The following is a 19,090-nucleotide window of genomic DNA, read 5'->3' as shown; positions in this document are numbered from 1 at the left end:
TTATGAGGATTACTTGATTTTGATCCTAATTAAAAATTCTATGTTTTGTTAGTGCTTATTAGTTTGCTCTAAGATTTTGATTGTGCCAAGCGTTGTGGATGTAAATATGACTATTCCTGTTAATCATACCCTTGTTCCACATACAATAATCAAAGCAATATGATTCATGAAGGGCATTGGATTCCATTCCACATCCTATGAGGCAGATTAACAAATGCCGCATAAATTATTTCATTTCAATTTTGTGTGCAACACCAAATCTTATTTGTTCTTTCATTTTGATGATTGTTTGTTTGGATTAGTTTGGTCATGCTAAATGTGCACAAAATCAATTAGAAATTTTGGCCTAGACAAATTTATATTAGACATATCCATTCAAGGGGTCAAGTTGAGTCAAAACCAAAAACTTATACTTTACAAGCACATTTTAATTTGCATAGAATACTGATAATGCCGTAAGGGTATGAAGCTAAATCTAATTTCCCCTACGAGTGCGATTCACAAGGGGCATTGGATTTTACTCCATGGACGAGAGATGTAGATCCTAATGCATTCTATCCATTCTAAATTTAATTTATTCTTTTATACACAGGCTTTAGTTGCATACACGAGTGGAAAAGAAAAATATATAATGGAAAATTTAAATAAGAAAACAAAATATATATTATCAAAAATCAAAAAAGGAAAAAGATAAATCGAAGCGGACTAATAATTTAAAATATTTTTCATGGATTTGAAGCTTCAATTGCATACACGGGTGGGAAAGAAAAATATATTATATATAGAAAAGGAAAAAGTAAAATCTTGACTAATAATATAAATTTATTTGCCAAGAATGGGATTCGAAACATACCCTTTCCGGCCATTGTTTAAATATAAGGTGGTGGTTGTATTTTTGTGAGACCTTGATGATTCTAAAATTATCTCTCCTCAAAAAGGAAGGGGGCAGCATGGAAAGCATTTCTTATGCGAGACGAAGACTAAAGGTGGAGCGCATCATTGTCGAGGACGACTCGGCCATGGTGATCGATTGGCTACATGAGAAGGGGTAGAGAGAGGATGGAAGTCCTCTACTTGGCGATATCTGGCGGATGGTAAGAGACTGCAGTGCCTTTAAGCAGTGCATGTATATAGAAAGGCAAATAGGGCTGTCGATTAGGTCACGTCCTATGTAGCACAGCATTCCGAAGGGATTTTATGGACCGACCAAGATATTCCTCCTCTACGGTTTTGCCAGATTGTTGCCTTTGATTTTGTTGGCTGTACCTATACTAGAATAGGGTGATCAACTGTTGTATAAAAAAAAAAAGAAAAATAAGTCGAGGTGTTTGTGTGTGTGTGTGTGTGTGTGGGGGGGGGGGGGGGGGCGGGGCGGCGGCGGCGGCGGCGGCGGCGGTGGGGTGGTATTGCGATCAAAATTTTGCCAGTGTTAATTTGCTTTCAGCTTATTGGGCTGGATTCTGCTTTGACATGAGTCAAGCATGATCCAGAGTTAAATCATGGCAGAAAATTACGTCCAGGCTTGATCTACTTTTGTTCAGATAGGTGCAGATCGGGCTTATGATTTATTTACTAAACCATCAAGTTTTCATCAAAGATTTGGATCACGAAAAAAGCCAACCATAAACCGTAAGAAATATAAACACTGATTCACCAACTGAATCGTAAACATATTCTGCATGTTCTGAAAAATTTGTCTATATCAACATGAAGGCATCCACATCAACCAATTCAGCACAAACTTATCAGCAACCATATTTAAATTACCATTAACATCCCCCAAATGCAATTAGCTATATAAATTTCCAGTAATTGGCAAATGCTGTTACACATGGCTTATTCATGAAATGATATTAATTGATGTATGGCCATGACTCCCAGTGATCCAGATTTGATAAATACATTTCCTCTAATGTACTTTCTTTTTCTCTTAAAAACAGGAGTATTTCCGAAAAGGCGAAACCTAATCATGTGGAAGGTGGGGTAGGAAAAGCGAGTCCTACATCATGTTGTTTGCATTTTATTTTTTTATTTTTTAAAGTCGGCTAGCACATTAATTCCTTTAATTCAAAAGGTCCAAAATATGGGTTTAGATATATAAATAATTAGTTTCAGGTCATTTTTGGTTTGAGTTGACTTTCATACAATCCAAATCCAATTCATATGAAACAGATTAGATTTCTAGATCTAAGCCTCAATAAATTGACTTGTTTGGTTTGGACTGGAACATTTTTGAAACTGCTCTGTCAACCAAAAATGGCCGAACTGGGAGGCTTCAGAAGTCCGCAAACTTGGAGACCACACACATTAAAGTATGTTAATCATGTTTCCTTGGCTATGTTTGCACCTATCTAAATAGAGAAAAATAAATTTTAAGGTGCACTTGGTTCACAATTAAAATCAAAATTGATTGAAATAGAAATTGAAATGACCATATCTCCCAATGCATTTGGTTCGTCGCTTGGTCCATCCCTGAAATCATAAGTTTTAGAAGATTGAGACAATTCTCTGAGTTGAAATGGAACTTTCCCCAGCCAAACGGCTGCAAAGAGAGTCACTCATCTCAATTCTTACTCCAAATTCTCATTCCAAAGTACAACTCTCTCCTACCAAACATGCACCCATTGTTCTATGCAGCTTGAGTCTTTGAGGTTAAACATTCCTTACAATTGTTCGCTGATACGAATATCACATGGAAAGCTAACTGAATGCATCAAAACAGAAACCAAATTTCACGGGAAATTTCTAAGATTTTCAAATATCCACTTATCACCGGTGCCAGTTTAATAGTTCACAGCCATAGACTGGTTCCTGATAATTTTTCATATAAATAACATGATATGTATTGCATGATTTACTGGAAGACCTCTACTCATGTGGCTCTTGTTGTGGAGTTGTGGGTGACTCAGGTGCTATGGTAAAATGCAGGCCCCTCCCCTCACCAGACTGAAGAATGAATGCCACTTCAGTTGCTGCCAAAGCAGCAGCCTCCTGATCAAATAGAAAAAAAAAAAAAAATGCAAGTCAGTTGCAAATTTAAACAGGAAAAGAAAACAGGTGTATTGAAATAAAAAATAACTATCCTGCATCAAATATGGATATTATAGAAATATGGTGACAGGCATACACACAACGAACCTGGGCAGAAATTAAGTGCTTTTAAGAGACCCTAACACTGTTTCACCATCACACGTCCCCGCACATGAGATATGGAGACACATATGCAAAGAACTTTAGCAGAAAGTGTAGTGTTTTTAGGAGACTATAGCATTGTTACACTATATCAAGCGCGCGCGCGCGCACAGAGAGAGAGAGAGAGAGAGATTCAGCTCAGTGCAAAGCAAATGATGCACCATACAAATCAATACTCCAAACTACCAGTAACAATTTGCAGCACTTATAATGCCTAAAAAGCGAAATCAAAATGTCTTGGGCATGTTACACCTATGTATCGAACAAATAAACACGCAGTTCTGACTTAAAGATAGCTTTGAGTTGACCTGAAATCTAGAAGTACTCAAATTTGATGAATTTTGGTCCATACATAGTTCAGGACATGCAGATCATGATCAATGAATTGAACTCTAAAGTCACCTGGGAGGCGATTTATCTTATATTTTTGGTCCTCAAGATTCCTCTTTCACTTCTCTCCATCATTTGTTATGTTTTTGTTGAATGATGGAATCAGCACTCTGTCTGTATGCAAACCATCCAGAGGCATGAGGAAAAATGCACCCTTAATACGAAAGGTAGAGAAAACCAAGGGAAACATGGCCATAACTGTAAACTTAGGAAAAACTTAATAAAGATGACTAAAAAAGAAGAGCTCACAAAGCATATCTAGAACAGTGGAGGTAAACTCGTCAGTTATGGTTACGTTGTATTGCTGTATATGGAGAAACCATCTCTATTTCATGCTTTTGCTGCTTCATATTCATTGATTTGCATATAAGTTTGATGCATTAATTAAAATTGCATACAGGATGAACTCACTGTGGTTCCACACGGAGAGTTACAGGTTATCTTGGAAAGGTTATAAAAAGAAATATGGATGCACTAGAGAGATTTAAAACCACAACAATATTCATGAGTTTAAGCAGTTGTTCTCTAATATTCATGAGTTTAAGCAGTTGTCCTCTACATTATTTGTGAGCTTGGCATCACTAATGCAGTCATACGTGGACTGGAAATGGAATCTGGGAAGACAAAACAGGAAGGCAAATTATCACATGTCTATACTTGAGAAACAAGTTTATGATCTGTCTGCAGGTCTAAGAGGCTCAAAAGCCCCATTTTGGATAACAGAAACATCAATTGTGGTAAGCCCATTTTTATCATTTCTAGGGTCCACAACTGCAGCAGAACATGTTGATTTGACATGAACAGAGATGAAGTTATTAATCAAAAGAATAAAATTGTTTTCATTCATGACTAAAAAATGTTATTCTCCCCCACAATAATCGTGGTTAGGAAAGGTATACTGATTTAGGGAAAAAGGTTCATCTCGTATGAATTATCCAACAGGCTGTAGTCATGATCAAAATGTATATTTTCTTTTCTTTCTCAGAATAATAATTTCAGTCAAAAATTGTTGGAGTACATATCCAGTAAAAAAGGAGCAAGATAAAGGGAAAAAAAAGAAAAGAGGAACTCCAAGTAGTTAAAAGTTGAAAGATATCCTCCTTTCAAGTTTAAGCATTATAATTAAAGTAGGAAAAAGAAATGTTTCATTTATGATATATAATTATTCACCAAGCTAACAAATAATGATTTTTCATAGTAACTAAAAGAAGGCTTATATAATGATGTTTCAAATCACTCGACTCATAAAAAATAATATTGCTTGAGAATAATAAACCTTCACTGTTATATTACAAGCATTATAATACCAGCCTGATATTGTAGAATTTGTAGAAGACATCACATTTATCCTTTTCCAGAAGGTGTTATCAGGATGAAGCAAATGAAGAACCAAGTGCTAACTTTTAAGGCTTCTCAAGTTTAGTACAATAACATCTCAGAGTAAGAGACAGCAGTATTAAGATTCATCTTCCTGTTTTCTAAGCCTATTAAATAATTGTCTTAATAAAGCCATGCCACTCAATTCATAATGTAACAACATTATGCCATCAATTATGGAAATTTACAAGTACAAGTTATCTGTAAGCATATATCCCCCCCAAGGGTACAGAACCTCTATAAACAGATCAGAAACTTATTATACTTCTTGAGAGGCAGGAAAAGAGAAAAATAGATATTTAACTCTATAATCTCTACTTTACAATTGGTGTACTACCTGTCTCTGCCTTCGACGCTGCAGAATACTTACAGCCCATGCCATGATATAGCATGGCAACAAAAACCCAGCAGCACGCAGCACGAAAAGCTGCTAACGATGAAAAGAATGTAAGACACAGACTGAAGGCTAAACCATAAAAACAAATATTGAAAGAGAACATTTAATGATCTCACTTACAGAAAACACTGTGGAAGCATCATCATCTCCATCACCATTGGTGAAGGTGAGTGCATGCCTCAACAGCAGAAGAGCCATTAACTGGGGAAGAAAAAACAAGCAAAGATTAGAATCCTGAAACTTCAGTCTTTAAATCAGTAAGTCTGATTCCAAATTATAAAAATGCATAACTCACAGAAACCCACAAAGTATAGTTAAAACAAGCTGCCTTATATAATCAAGTGAACTACAGAGATAAAAGTGAAGAAAATATCCTAAAACTCACTAGCTAGCTGGTGAAGTGAAGCCCATCTTCTTATTTACCCCTCCAAAGTGAAAAGTGCATATATTCCTCCTGAAAACTCTGAAACCTACATATATACCCCCTCAAAATCTAAAATTTGCACATATGCCTCTACTATTATATGACATCCTTTGAACATGTAACATCACCAAATTATATTATTCTACTATTTACTTTAGAAACTTCTGCATGCAGACTCTTCAAACAGTGCTTAATTGCTATTTGTCGACAAATGAAAACTTCAAAGATAGCATGGGCATGGAATTTCAAACAACCAATTCAAAGTTTTAAAACTACATCTTAAAATGCAAGATTGCAAAGTTCGCGATCTCGGTAATGGTCTCCATACCAGCACCATGTTGGTACAGTGTCAATACACTTGCACAGTGGTCAGTTTGGTACCATTACGGTACACCCAGTTTAGGCGGTACAGTGCTGTGAACCTTGCAAAATAGTCTATGGACAAGTTGAGTTACCACTTAACCCATCAGATATTCTAAACCATGAATGAAAATTAAGTAATAATTTGTTTCATATAGTGGTCCATTTCCTCCTAATTGAAATTGGCCAACTCCTTCCATTATTGAGCTTCTAATATTACAACACAAACTCCTTCAAGCCATTGCCCATCCTTAAAGCCTGGGAGCTCTCACAGATGCACATCTCTGAGGATAATCTATACTGAATAACAAAATAAGAGTTTTGAATTTAGAAATATTCTATTATGATTTCATCTTCAGTCTTTCCCAAAACACCCTTACTTTTCGTTCCCAATATACTCATTCACCATTTTCAAATTGGTCCCTGACCTTCGTTCAAGAAAGGAAACCTTTAAAATCTGATTCTTTGTCAATAAGGAAGCTGATAAACTTGAATATCCTAACGACCAAATCAAACTATATCAGGATTAGCAACTTCATGTAAGGCTTATCCTTTTTCTCTTGCCCACAATAAGGCTGCAAGCTAACATGAGTTCAGCTCAAATTAGCTAGAAATACTAATATATTAAAAATTTATATCTTATATATTACTTTAGTTCCTCAAATGATCTTAAATTTTCACTAGATCCGTTAAACAAGCTATTTGTGAATAGCTTGAGCTCGACTCAAATATGAAAAGAGCTGAGCTAGAGCTAGGTTTGGCCTGGCTTGTGTTTGGCTCGTTTCCACCCCAACGGCCACAATCCTTTCTCTATTTGTAGAGGCAAAGCACAGAGAAAGAGAGGGAATGTGGACTAGATAGAAAGAGGAGACAACTTTGGAGGAAGAAGCTTAAATTTTTTAAAAAAATGGTGATGCATTCTCTCTATGGTTTAGAGAATAAACCAAATTCATTTATAAAAATAAAAGCGTTCAATGCTTTAATGCTGGAGGGCTCTGCAAAGAAACTTGGGATAGGTGGTCCGGATTACATTTCTAGCATGTATTTGAGATAAGTTTCTAAGTTTTTTCTTTAATTCAAGGCCTAGCCCAATGATTTATGTCATACTTGGAAACTTATTTCATCATAAAAATTTGAATAAATTAGTGCATCATAACTAAGTCATAAATAAAGATTAGTATCTAAATACACGATCATCTCAAGTAAGAACTTTTAAGATATTCTATGTATATATTGCAAAATTTAAAAAAAACCATCAATAACATCTCAAAGAATGATTTAAATTCATGAACATTCATTTTTTTAAAAAAAATTTGTGCACACGGGTTTATTAACATGAACCACACTACCATCCCTCATAATAAAAATGATAGGTGCAATTGGAACTAAATTTATATTATTGCTTCAACAATACAACTATATTCATTTTAGTAAATTATCCTTTGACATATATGACTTATACTTCGTCCTTAAGGATAGAGGATGAATTGTGTCCTTGCAAATAAGAGTGCACATGGTTCAAGGGCAACCTAAGAACCAAACCAAGGTTTGTTGAACCATGCCAAACTGGCCGGTTCGAAAATGTCGAACCAGCCGGTTTGGGGAGTATCGAACTGGATTGGACGATTACCAACATGATTCATCTCTTATATTCGGTTTAGAACTGGACCCACTTCACTTCGTTCCGCAGCCAATTCGATGACGACAATGATGTTGTGGCCAGGTACGTCTATCCCTCTCTCCCCCTATCGATGAATGACAAGGGCTTTCAAGCCCTGTATCTCCCTACCTTCCTCCCTCTTCCTCTCCCTCCCTCCCTCTCTCTCCCAGCCTTCCTCCCTCTTCCTCTCCCTCCCTCTCTCTCCCTCTCCCTCCTGCCAAAAATAGAGGGTTGCCCTAGTTTCGTTACGAAACAGCGCAACCCTTTTTTTTTGTAAATTTTGAATTGAAATCAGGAAACGATTTGCCCGACTTTCCGAAGTCGGCAAATTGTTTGCTGATTTCAATTCTGAATTTACAAAAAAAAAATAAATTAGGGCATCCCCTATTTTGATACAAAACAAGGGCAACCTTACATGGCAGGAAAAGAAATAAGGGACAATTTGATCGATGAGATTGCACCTCAAAGATTAACACACAAATAAAAGTAAATTGAATTGAAAAACCCTTCGCTTGGTGAAGCAAATTCTCTCAAAAATATTACTATGTCAAAAGGCTAGCCCTTATAAAGCATTAGATGCATATTTACAGAACATGGTCCCCTAACCCTAATTTGGACATTAAACCCGACATACAATTATACTCAAAATAGTACTCAACAATAAGAAAATATGTTAGAATCCTGCAATGCTTAGCATAGTCTAGCTGGTCATAGTACCTGATGGTTGTACCCTGTGCTGCATCACAACCTCTTGTCGATGAGGACTCTCAAGTCCCTCCCTCTCCCTCTCTCCCCTTTCGTCTCCCTCTCTCTCCCTCCCTTTCTCTCTCCCTTCCTTTCATGCTCCCTTCCTCTCTCTCCTCCCTCTTCCCCTCCCTCTCCAGCTGTCCTTATACCGGTATGCCTCGGAACAACACCATACAAACCCATATTGTGCTAAACTAGTTGTCATCCGGTGCCCCTTCCAGTACCGATTTAACGAACCTTAAACCAAACCAAATTGACCTCAAAGCAAAGATTGAGTTTTTTATGGCTCTCGATTTTTAACACCTAGTTGGATGATTTGGTCAAGTAACCAAATTTAAGCAAATCCAAATTGGTCGTATAGTATATTAAGCAAATCAAAACTGAAATAGCATCTACGATGGTCCTAAATAGGAACGCTTGGCAAATGAGCATCCATAAAGCTTTCCCAAATAGGTGGCACAAAGTTGGACGATTATGGTTATACATAAATAAGTGATATATGGTAGCTTATGATCGACATTAATTTTTGCTTTGTCGAATAAACCATTAAGTTTCCTCTTATAAAATGTTACATCCAAGAAATTATAGTTCATTCCTTTGGGTTTTGTTGACACATGATGTTAATTAATAGACTATTTGCAGGTTCATTTTGCTTTTTTTGGGGTAGGTATGCGGGAGGCTCCCTATAGTAGTCTATAGTACAAAGTTCCCATGGCATCAATAGTAACCAAACACATAAGGTATGTTGGAAAATTAATATAGATTAGAAGATCGGTGGGGCATAAATAGTTACAACACTGGCAAGGAATTCAACAGGTTAACTACCCTCTAGAAAGATATGTGAAGATCAGAAGTCCTGCAGGGGGGGTGTGCGCGAGCAGTGTTCCAGAGGTCCATCAAGTAAGGATGCTCAGTCGATAACGTCCCCTTCCAACCAGATTTGTGTAGCATGGAGTGATAAAATTGCGATAGAGATCCCCCTTCAAGTAGTTGTCAACCCCACTAAAGGTACGGAGCAATGGTCGCCAAATTGGACCGAACCAAATGGCTCAGCCCATACCAAACGAAACAGATGCCAAGTCGGAATGGTTTAGGGTTGGTTCAGCTATAAAATCTCCCCTCCCAGTTTGATGGCTCGAGAACTTGAAGGGACTCTCTTGTTCATTTTGACATTGAACACCGCTCACCTCTCTTCCACGCCGGTCGTCACTGATAAGCCTTCCCCCCTCCCTGGTGTCCACAAAGGCCCTCCTCGAATTCCAGCCCTCCCTCGGCGAACATTAGCCCCCTCTTGCATGGTCAAGCCACTCTCGATCTAAGCCATCCCACCATATCCTAGCTGATCTAAGGGGATTCATCACCATGCCTACATTTGCTCCTGGCATCCAATCAGAGCCTACCCCCCTCTCCCTACCCTTCCTCCCTCTCCCTCTCCCTCTCCCTCTCCTCCTCTCTCTTCCTCTCCCCCTCCCCATTTTGGAACACCCTAGAATGGCACAACGAGGGCCCATACTATGCTGAACATGTCGATAGCCAGTACGAGCCTCGATATTGATTCGACAGACCTTAGTATAGAGGTATGTAAAGGAATAGCACTTGCCAATAGAGGTCGCTTACAATGATCTTGAACTATAAATCCTGCACTAGAAGATAAGAGGTAGACCAATCGAAGTTAACTTTGATACAACCCGATTAGGGGGTTCCCGCTATATGATGGTTGACGATGCAGATCTCAAAGATAGTTTAGTAGGGGAACCCCAGAGGCTGAGCTGCTAATGTGACTTAGCCTCAACAAAGTCATGGTATTCATTAGCCAAGATAAGGGCCTAATGCAAAACTTATTGCGTGGTAGCAGGAATTCTGAAATAGTTCATTGTTCCAAATTTGCCATAGAATATAGTTTAGATTAGTCTAAGCACATGCCATGTTAGATTTGAGGCAGTAGGAGCAATAAGGAATTCCTTAGCGATCGCCAACATTCGATCAAATAGGCAACTAAGTTGGCAAGATCCCAAAGACGAACCTTGGGACAATGGAAGAACAAATGACCAATATACTTAATTCTAAAATTGGCAGCATTGGCACATGGGAGAAGTGAGGCCACGATGGTGCAAAAGCTCAAATGCAGGAAGCCGTTCCCATGCCAATTTCCACATGAAGCAAATAGCACACCATGAGCCTTAAGATGCCGCATCCACCTAATATTGATATCCCATATAGTATTGAAGTTAAAAGACCCTTGTAAATCTCTTGCACACTAACCAAGGTTGGGTTGGCTCCTAACTTGTACCTACTCAAACCATGTCCAACCCTGCCTATTAATAAAATCCCGGACTGTATCTCTTACACTTAAATTCCCATCTAAATGCTCTCTCTCTCACACACACACACATACAAAAACACACAATTAGAGACCAGATCTCCCATCTCTCTCTCCCTCTTTCCATATCCTACTCACCTACCATCCCTCCCTCACCCTTGGTCCATGGGGGTTGGAATGGATATGACAATATCCAATCTGATCCACTTCTATATTCATGTTTATCCATACACGTATGAAAATTTTTAGCATCTGACTAACATCTATATCCACCAAAGAAAAAGTAGGTTCTTCTATTAAATATCATATTAGTATCCAAATAGTTACTTAGCCCTCTATAGATTTAAATAATTCTTGTAAACTCCAGCAAGTAATAAGTGACCATATCAATATGTTTCCAACTTTAGTTCCATAAAGTGATGTCTTTAACTTAGTGGCTTGCATTCTTGAACAACTAACAATCAACTCTTTGACCTAAAGTTTGTAGCTCAAAAGATTATTAGATCCAACAGAAGTGTAGCACGATCAAGTGGATCCCCTAATATAGAGAAATGTGTGTACAATGAATTGCTCGTTTTAGAAAAAAGGAAAGTTGAAAATCTCGTGTACCTAACTTGGATTAATAAAATATAAAGTAGAATAATATTCTACAATGTTTTACCTTATCATATTTTATATCCATATTTGTATTTGTATTGTTAATATCTAGTTCACGTCCATCTCCAATTAGAACAAATATGGATATAGAATTTAGCATCCAATTACAATCCTCATGTGTATTCCTATTCACCTAATAAGTGTGGATATGCAAATAGGGAAATAATAATACCTGATCCACTTTCGGCCTTCTTTGTCTGCTAATATTTGACTTTTACTCATTTCAAATTTCTCCTTAATCGCTACTTAAATACTTTCTCTTGAATGTCTCCTTTTAATTACCTTTAATTACACCTGACTAATTAATGGTTCTGTAAATAGTCCAATTTAACATACTTCTAGCCAAATAAAACCCATCTCATGTACACATTATTGTTTTATTCAGCTTCTCATATCCCACTCTTCCCCTCTATATTTTCATTTTTTCAAAATTTCAAAGTGACAATTTTCTGCGGAAGTTTTTTTTTTATGTTTGTATTACGTATGTATTATATTATTTGTTTTGTCCTATTCTTTTCAATTTAGTTCTGTAGCTTTAATTTACAGGTTGCAGCCAACCATGACTAATATAAAACAAAATACCAATACATTACCTTGGTTCCTTGATAAATTAAAGTGGATGCCCATCTAAAACTCCCATATCTATTATAATCTCCCTGGAGCCTCCATTTGTATGGACAACAACTCCCATATGTCAGGACCACCCCAAATCCCATTTTAAATATTCTTCCTTTAGTAAATAAACCTTGCCATATTCACATTATAATAAATGATTAAGAAAGAATATATAAACTAAAACATGGCATCTTTGCAACTCTATTGTAAACAATCTCAATTGATGGGATTACACCAATCCGTCAAATACTTATTTTCTAACTCATCCATGTGAAAGCATGTGCCATAATCTAAATCAAGGATTCAAACTTATGGATTGGTACCATACCAATGGTTATCCAGTATAGTACAATCCTTGACAAGGGGGTGGTACGCCTCAATATGACTTGGTAGAAATAACCAAAAATAAAATAAAAAAGTGTATTGAGCAATATGGGGATTGGCATAGGATCAATACACCTCGACACGAGGGAGATACACCTCCATGTGAAAGATACAACACAAGACGAGCGATATAGTGTGATATGTGCATAGCTCATCCAATTCCAGGGCACGTTGGTATGCAGAGGCTGATATGAGCTAAGTATGCATGAGATTTCAACCCTTGATAAACTTCAAGCAAGGGTTTTAATTCTTGTAATCTTAGTCATCTTAGAGGGAGATCGATACTGAGGTGAATCAAGATATTGATTTATCTTGGCCAAGTTTAGAAGCCAAAAAATCTTAAAAAGGACCAGCCGACCAGCAATATCACATTTTTTAGCAACATTTAGGCATGTCCAAAGGCCATGAGGGCAAGAAAGTTTGCAATATTGTTGAAGCATGGCCATCTTCCCTTAAAAGCCCTTCCTTTCATTTTATTCTCCTCTTTCCCTTTTTTGAACCAACACGGTATGCCCACTCCACCAAGTGACCATCGAAGACATGCATTCATCCATCATCCCCTTTCTTCTCCTTACCTTTTTGTTCAACCTTGAGATTTGCCTCTCCACTTGATCATAGAGCCTCTCCTCTTCTCCCTTCTCATCGTTTTTGAGTTCCCATCCATTCGATCATGGTGGTCCCTCTACCACCACCTTCTGTTATCATCTCCTATGGCGTACACCGCATGATCTACTTCAGTTCCTCAAAGGCATTACAGATAATGATTCAAATCTTGTAGGAGGGCATCATCCCAGTTTTTCCACGGAACAAATGCACCGCCATCTCGACACCTGGGATGGTTCTCCATTACAACATTTCATGGCATGTCCACTAGGATTTGAATCATTGATTACAAACATGGCTTCTAGAACGACAAATCTCATTACCAAATCAACAAATCTATTTGTTGGATCGTCCAACATCCATCGTTGAGACTTCTCATTGATGGGTTTGCATCTTCTATGATCTCTCTATTCTCACAATTTTCCAACCATCTCCAACCATCACAGGAAATCAATTAACTCTAATGATGAATATACCGATGTAACCATCATTGGCTGATATGTTGTGATATTTCGGCTTATAATTGCTGAAATTATAATGGCCAACACTTCATAAATATTGTACTGGTACATGCCTGATACCAAGACAAACTGATGTCTTGGTTAAGATATTGGCCAATCTGAAACCTTAAGTTCAATTACTTTCAAAGAAAAAGAGTTCTGAACCTGCGCATCCTGTAATTCAGTGGAAAGTGGTGCAAAATGAAAATAAGGTCACAAAAATTTTCCTTTTCAGAATCATCCTTGAACTTATTTAAAAAGAAAAAAACTCATCTTGCCTAATTAGCACTGTATTGCCATTTTACTTAGCAAACAACACTGAAAAAGACAAACATGAGAATCTCTCCATGTGTTACTATTGACATGTCCGTAAATAACATAAGAAAATGAACCTTTCAGATAGCATGGTATTCAAAAAAATTGTTTTAAGAAATATTTATTTTAGAGTATAACTAATTAGAAAATCAAATTTAATTGTATGAAAGACTTCTTCTCAAAAAATAAACATAGAAAAGTACATAAATAGGATATAGACTATCTTGAAAACTAATTTCCATGTAAATCTCATATGTTCAACCCAAAATAAAGCATCATTTGTATTTCCAGGGCAGCATAAGGCTCACAATCAGAGCAGCAGAGCGGCAAAATGCAGCACCACTGGCATTTGTAGCAGCAAATTCATCATACTCAGCTTCAAGAAAACGGCGTTGCGCTGCAGCCACAGCAAGGAGCCGAGGATCACGCAGATCCAACGGGGTGCCTGTAATAGTCCAACCTCCACTGCCAATCAAGCAGAAGGATCATCAAATTGAACTAAATGATGCAAAAGTAACCACTTAGTGATAAATATTGAAACACTTAGTGGCAAAAAGCATTATTTTGCTTTTATCTTTTAGATGGTTCTGCAAGAAATACATGTACCACTTGCCTGATGTCAATGGTGGTCTCATCTGGGTTTGCTCGGGGAGGTGCAGTGTACCCAGACTTGTATTGCTGCAAATCATATAGAAAGATCTATCATAAACATTCAGTTTGAAAATAAAAGATAACCTAACTCATCTATCAGACAGAAAAGTTAAGATAATAGATATATCATTAAAGTATATAAGTAACCACGACACTGAAAATAATAAAACTTTAAAATTTACATAACATAGTGGGATTCAACAAATTGAATTGTGTGATACATCCTTCCACCAGATGGAGAGCCTAATGGGACATTGAAGCAAATGAACGATATAATTCCCAAGTATCAAAAGATAGAGTATATGTATTCTCACAGAAGTTGAAGCAATATCCATGTATTTATTAAGTAATTACATAAAGAATTGCAACTCACCTCATGACAAATCTCACAAGTTATATCTCCTTTCTCATTGCACCAGCGCTGTACACATGTTCTATGAGCATACTGTATATGGCACAATAAGCAAAGTAAGCTCCCATAAGTAGAATATTGGTATAAACAGACGCGAATAAGCATCATGATAAAGTAGAATATTGGTATTTAAACGGATGCAAATAAGCATCATGATAAAATGGTAGAAATTAAAAACTATTTCCAAAAAATGATTATCTTGAGTACAAACATAACTGATATTTTGCAAGTATAACTGGCACTTCTACTATCCACATTTTAACAGGCATCAGATTATAGTTAACGGCAGATTACCGGGGGCTTTAAAAGCTAATGGCAATATCCATATTTCAAGATATTACTATTCACAGTGACTACTTCGAACTAAGCAGTAGTAGGATTTACTTGAGTTCAAAGGTAAATTTCCCTGATGGTAAGAAACATAGCATTTTCTTGACAGATGTATGTGGGTAGTTTTTGCACTGTACACAATATGTCAATTATGCAATTATATAGCCATAGCTAGGCCATACAAATACATAAAAAAAAAAAAACCAGCTCTATGCAGTGGAAAGCCTGCATGCAGATATTTGTTACCCACTGCAGGAATGGGGACAAGGACAGGATGAAAACTTATTTGAGAACTAAAGAATAAAAAATTGGATCTACCACATAGAAACATCATAATGCAAACATTAGAATGGCTGCTAAATAACCTTATGTGTCCTACATTAAAGTAAATATATGTCCTAGCTCAAAATCTTAGAGGAAGTAGAAGCACAGAAATCCAAGAATTCATCATTTCTGAGTGACAAAATCAAATCCTAGACGTTAGAAACAAGATAGTTTGAATCTTAACAGTTCTCAATGATTCAACCTAGAAACCTATCTATTCTCAAAAGCAGCTAATGTACAAAACAGCAACAACCAAGATGACACAAAATTGTAGTTATGCGACAAGACTCAGAACCACAGAATTTCAACATCAAGATGGATATACCCGACCATATCAAACTAGGCTATCAACCAATCAGCACACCAAGACCTAATAACTTCACAAGATAACAATAATGCCACAACACTGCGCTCCTGCATTACAATGACTAAGCTAGAAAATCCGAGAAATTGAGCAATTATCTAATGGAAGCATGATTTCGAGGAAAGTTACCAATAGAACAGTTTATGAACCTTACTAACAGCAGTTTATGAACCATACCAACACCAGCCAATATCATGTTAACATCAAGGATAAAGAAAACGAGAGCTTTTTTATTGCTTAAAAAAATCAGAAACCTTCAGACTTCCACTGCATGCACACGGTATCTCCAGGTTTTTAACATGGTCCTCCTCCTGGCAAATGCGACACTCCACCGTCTGAATGAGTGGCTCCTCTTCCTCAGCACCCGAGTACTCCTTCCCCTCATCACCAACAGAAGCTACCACCGAAGAGGAAGCAACAGATGGAAGTGAACCATGCACAGCTTCTCCAGAAGATTCTGAAGCCTTCCCTGCCTGAGATTCAACGGTCTCAAGCTTCACGAGAGGGTCAACATTCAACACCAGATGATCTCCCATTGTCAAATCTTTCTCACCAGAACATCTATAACAAATAACAGTAAAGGCCACTCCTTTCCTGTATTTGAACGCTAGAATCACTTCACCAATTCCGAATTTCCCAACCTATTTTTCACCTTTCCTGCATGAATAACAAAGGTCCATATCTCAATAACGGCAAGACTTCCCTAGAAAAGCTAAAGAAATCTACAAACAGCGAAGAAGGCCACCTCAACACAGCCAATTTTCGCCGAGAGAAACCCTAGAGCACAAGCATGTCAAGGAATTAAAAACCTAGAAATCTGATCAAATACAAGAAAATCCTCAACGGAAGCATGAGAAGTAAAACAAAAATCACCTTCCCGAAAGAAGAATCCAAGAAAAAACAACCAGAAACCCTAGAAAGATCCAAATGCACGAAGAAAACCGTAGAAATGGCCGACCGCAACACAAAAGCACATCAAATCAAAAGGATTTTTCGAACACGATCCATCTCCACAAATGATTACATTCCCACCTAGAAGAATTGAGGAAAACACATAGGATCAAACGAGCGGAGAAACGGAAATGGCCATACCTCGGAAGCTCTCGATGAGAGAGAGCCCCCTCGCCTGCCTCGCTCTGAAACGGACGGGAAAAGAAAGAAGACTTCCCTTTTATAGCTCCCGGGTGACGTGGCTTGGTGCCCCAGGGCCTTCGGTTTATAACGTTCGCTTGACGGGGAGAGAGGATTTATTAGAAGACAAATTAACGGACGTCAGACGTCGTCAACGTGTCACGTTTGAACTGACCCCGTGGCTTGTTCCCAATTAGCCTTAGACGGCTGGGAAGGCTCGATATATAAAGCCAAGTTTTAAGTCGGAAAATAGAAATTAATTCATAATTACTTAATTACCCTTATCCTTCTAGTTTTTTGTCGTATAGGCCACCGAGCGTCGCTAAGAGGTTTTCTGGGGGCTCGGTTGCCGTTATTGGATTGAAGTTACGAGGGTATTTTCGTAATTTAAGAAAAGGAGATCCTCAATAATATGGCAACATGTTTGAGTACGGAATGAATATTTGCCTACCATTGTTGCACATGATATGCTGTACCGGTCCGTAGAGGTGGGCATTGGGCTGGGCCACCCATGGCCCGGCACGAAGCGGGCTGTGCTAGGCACGGCTCATAAAAGAGGGCCGGGCTAGGTTAAGGATTTCTGGCTTGCGAGCTGAGTCCGGCATGGCCCATAAGGGCCTGGGCTAGCACGATTCGTGGGCCAAGCACGGCACGGCTCGCGGGCCAGCCTGGAACGGCCCATAAGGGCCTGAACCGGGCCCGGCACGGCCCACAAAGGCTTGGGCCGAGCCAGGCATGGCTCGTCCCCCTTAAAATAAATGGAAATAAAATTTTTTATTTATAAATTTTTTTAATAAATTAATAAATGTTGGGAACTAAGAATTTATTAATATAAAGCCACCTTAATGGTGGAGGGTTTGGCATAGACCCCTACCAGTTTATTAATTTAAATCAAAATGGTACATGAAGGGAGGTTTGGTCTGACCTCCAGAATATAATAAGAAAGGAGAAAAAATAGAGATGACTCACTTTAATAATTAAAAAAAAAAATGTACAATTATAAAAATTAAGAAATAAAAATAAATGATCAAATCTTACTAATCATCAGTATTCATTATTTAGTAGTGTTTGTATAATCATCATCAGAGGATATTGTATCATGTCCACCTTTATCTTGAAGTCTCGCCTCAGCATCCAACCAATCTTTGAAGCAGAGAAGCATCTCAACCATTTCGTCAGTCATCATATTTCTCTTTTCGTCAAGAACATGCCGACCTGCACTAAAAGCAGATTCCGATGCTACTGTGGACATCGACACAACTAAAATATTGCGTGCAATTGCAGACATAATAGGATATTGATTTTTAACACTTTTTCACCAAGATAATACATCTAGTCTCTCTATTTGATTTTTATTATATGCAGACTGAAGATCATTTCATAAATAAAATTCTAGTTCACTACTTAAAGATGAAGAAGATGAAGATAAACTTGAAGCATGTATATGTTTTCTCTGTGTAATGAATGAAAAAATAGATAACGAACGAGAACTACTAGAAGAAGAAATAGAGCTTTACACGGAGAATCCAGATCCACGAATTTTTTCATCATATATAGCATAAATATCATAAAGAAGTTGTGTTACCTCAATTTTAGCAGGTTCAGAATCTTGAATCATATTTTCACAATATGCATCAAGTAAAATTAGTACGCCATTCAATTTAACTCTTGGATCAAACTAAATGCAAACTAAAAATTAAATTGCTAGAAGCCTAGAGCACTTGCTAAATATTGCTAGAAGAGAGAAATAATAGTAGTAGAGAAGGAGAGAAGAGTTGGTTTGGTGTGGTGAGAATGAGGGAGAAAAGGAGTATTTATAGGACTCCAATTTTTCCCCCAAAATACCCCTCAAATTAGCCGTTTTATTGGTTGTTGGGAGGAGCAAAATGGGTAAAAAGCTACAAATAGCCATTATGGGCCAAAAAAATAGCCGTTAT

The 19,090-nt window shown here is 37.6% G+C and overlaps 1 protein-coding gene across 3 annotated transcripts; it reads right to left on the bottom strand.

Moving 5' to 3' along the window:
- Window positions 1-2,607: 2,607 nt before the first annotated feature.
- Window positions 2,608-17,221, bottom strand: LOC103700406. 3 transcript variants are annotated; one of them, XM_026802089.2, is made up of 9 exons: window positions 16,896-17,064; window positions 16,768-16,799; window positions 16,277-16,679; window positions 14,966-15,037; window positions 14,555-14,619; window positions 14,250-14,406; window positions 5,477-5,557; window positions 5,297-5,389; window positions 2,608-2,991 (listed from the first exon to the last, which is right to left on the bottom strand). In XM_026802089.2, exons 3-9 carry the CDS (start codon window positions 16,556-16,558, stop codon window positions 2,869-2,871), a joined length of 873 nt encoding a protein of 290 aa, XP_026657890.2. In that variant the 5' UTR covers window positions 16,559-16,679; window positions 16,768-16,799; window positions 16,896-17,064; the 3' UTR covers window positions 2,608-2,868. The 3 variants fall into 3 exon arrangements, with proteins under 3 accessions (XP_026657890.2, XP_008780577.2, XP_008780583.2); XM_008782355.4 differs by lacking the exons at window positions 16,768-16,799; window positions 16,896-17,064 and adding an exon at window positions 17,115-17,221; XM_008782361.4 differs by lacking the exons at window positions 16,768-16,799; window positions 16,896-17,064 and adding an exon at window positions 17,115-17,221 and having other exon boundaries at window positions 5,297-5,386.
- Window positions 17,222-19,090: the final 1,869 nt, after the last annotated feature.

Source organism: Phoenix dactylifera, unplaced genomic scaffold, assembly GCF_009389715.1.
Source record: "Phoenix dactylifera cultivar Barhee BC4 unplaced genomic scaffold, palm_55x_up_171113_PBpolish2nd_filt_p 000713F, whole genome shotgun sequence".
Taxonomy (NCBI): Eukaryota; Viridiplantae; Streptophyta; class Magnoliopsida; order Arecales; family Arecaceae; genus Phoenix; species Phoenix dactylifera.
Note: the sequence above shows the minus strand (reverse complement) of the source record. Positions and strands in the feature narration are given on the sequence as shown.

What these genes read in the sequence shown, in the direction of transcription:
- LOC103700406 (XM_008782355.4), bottom strand. Translation starts at nt 16,558, where the DNA reads ATGGGAGATCATCTGGTGTTGAATGTTGACCCTCTCGTGAAGCTTGAG. An exon ending in CTTGTGAGATTTGTCATGAG is followed by an intron (nt 14,620 to 14,965) that starts GTGAGTTGCAAT and finishes TATGATTTGCAG; the next exon opens with CAATACAAGTCTGGGTACAC. An exon ending in GAGACCACCATTGACATCAG is followed by an intron (nt 14,407 to 14,554) that starts GCAAGTGGTACA and finishes CTTGATTGGCAG; the next exon opens with TGGAGGTTGGACTATTACAG.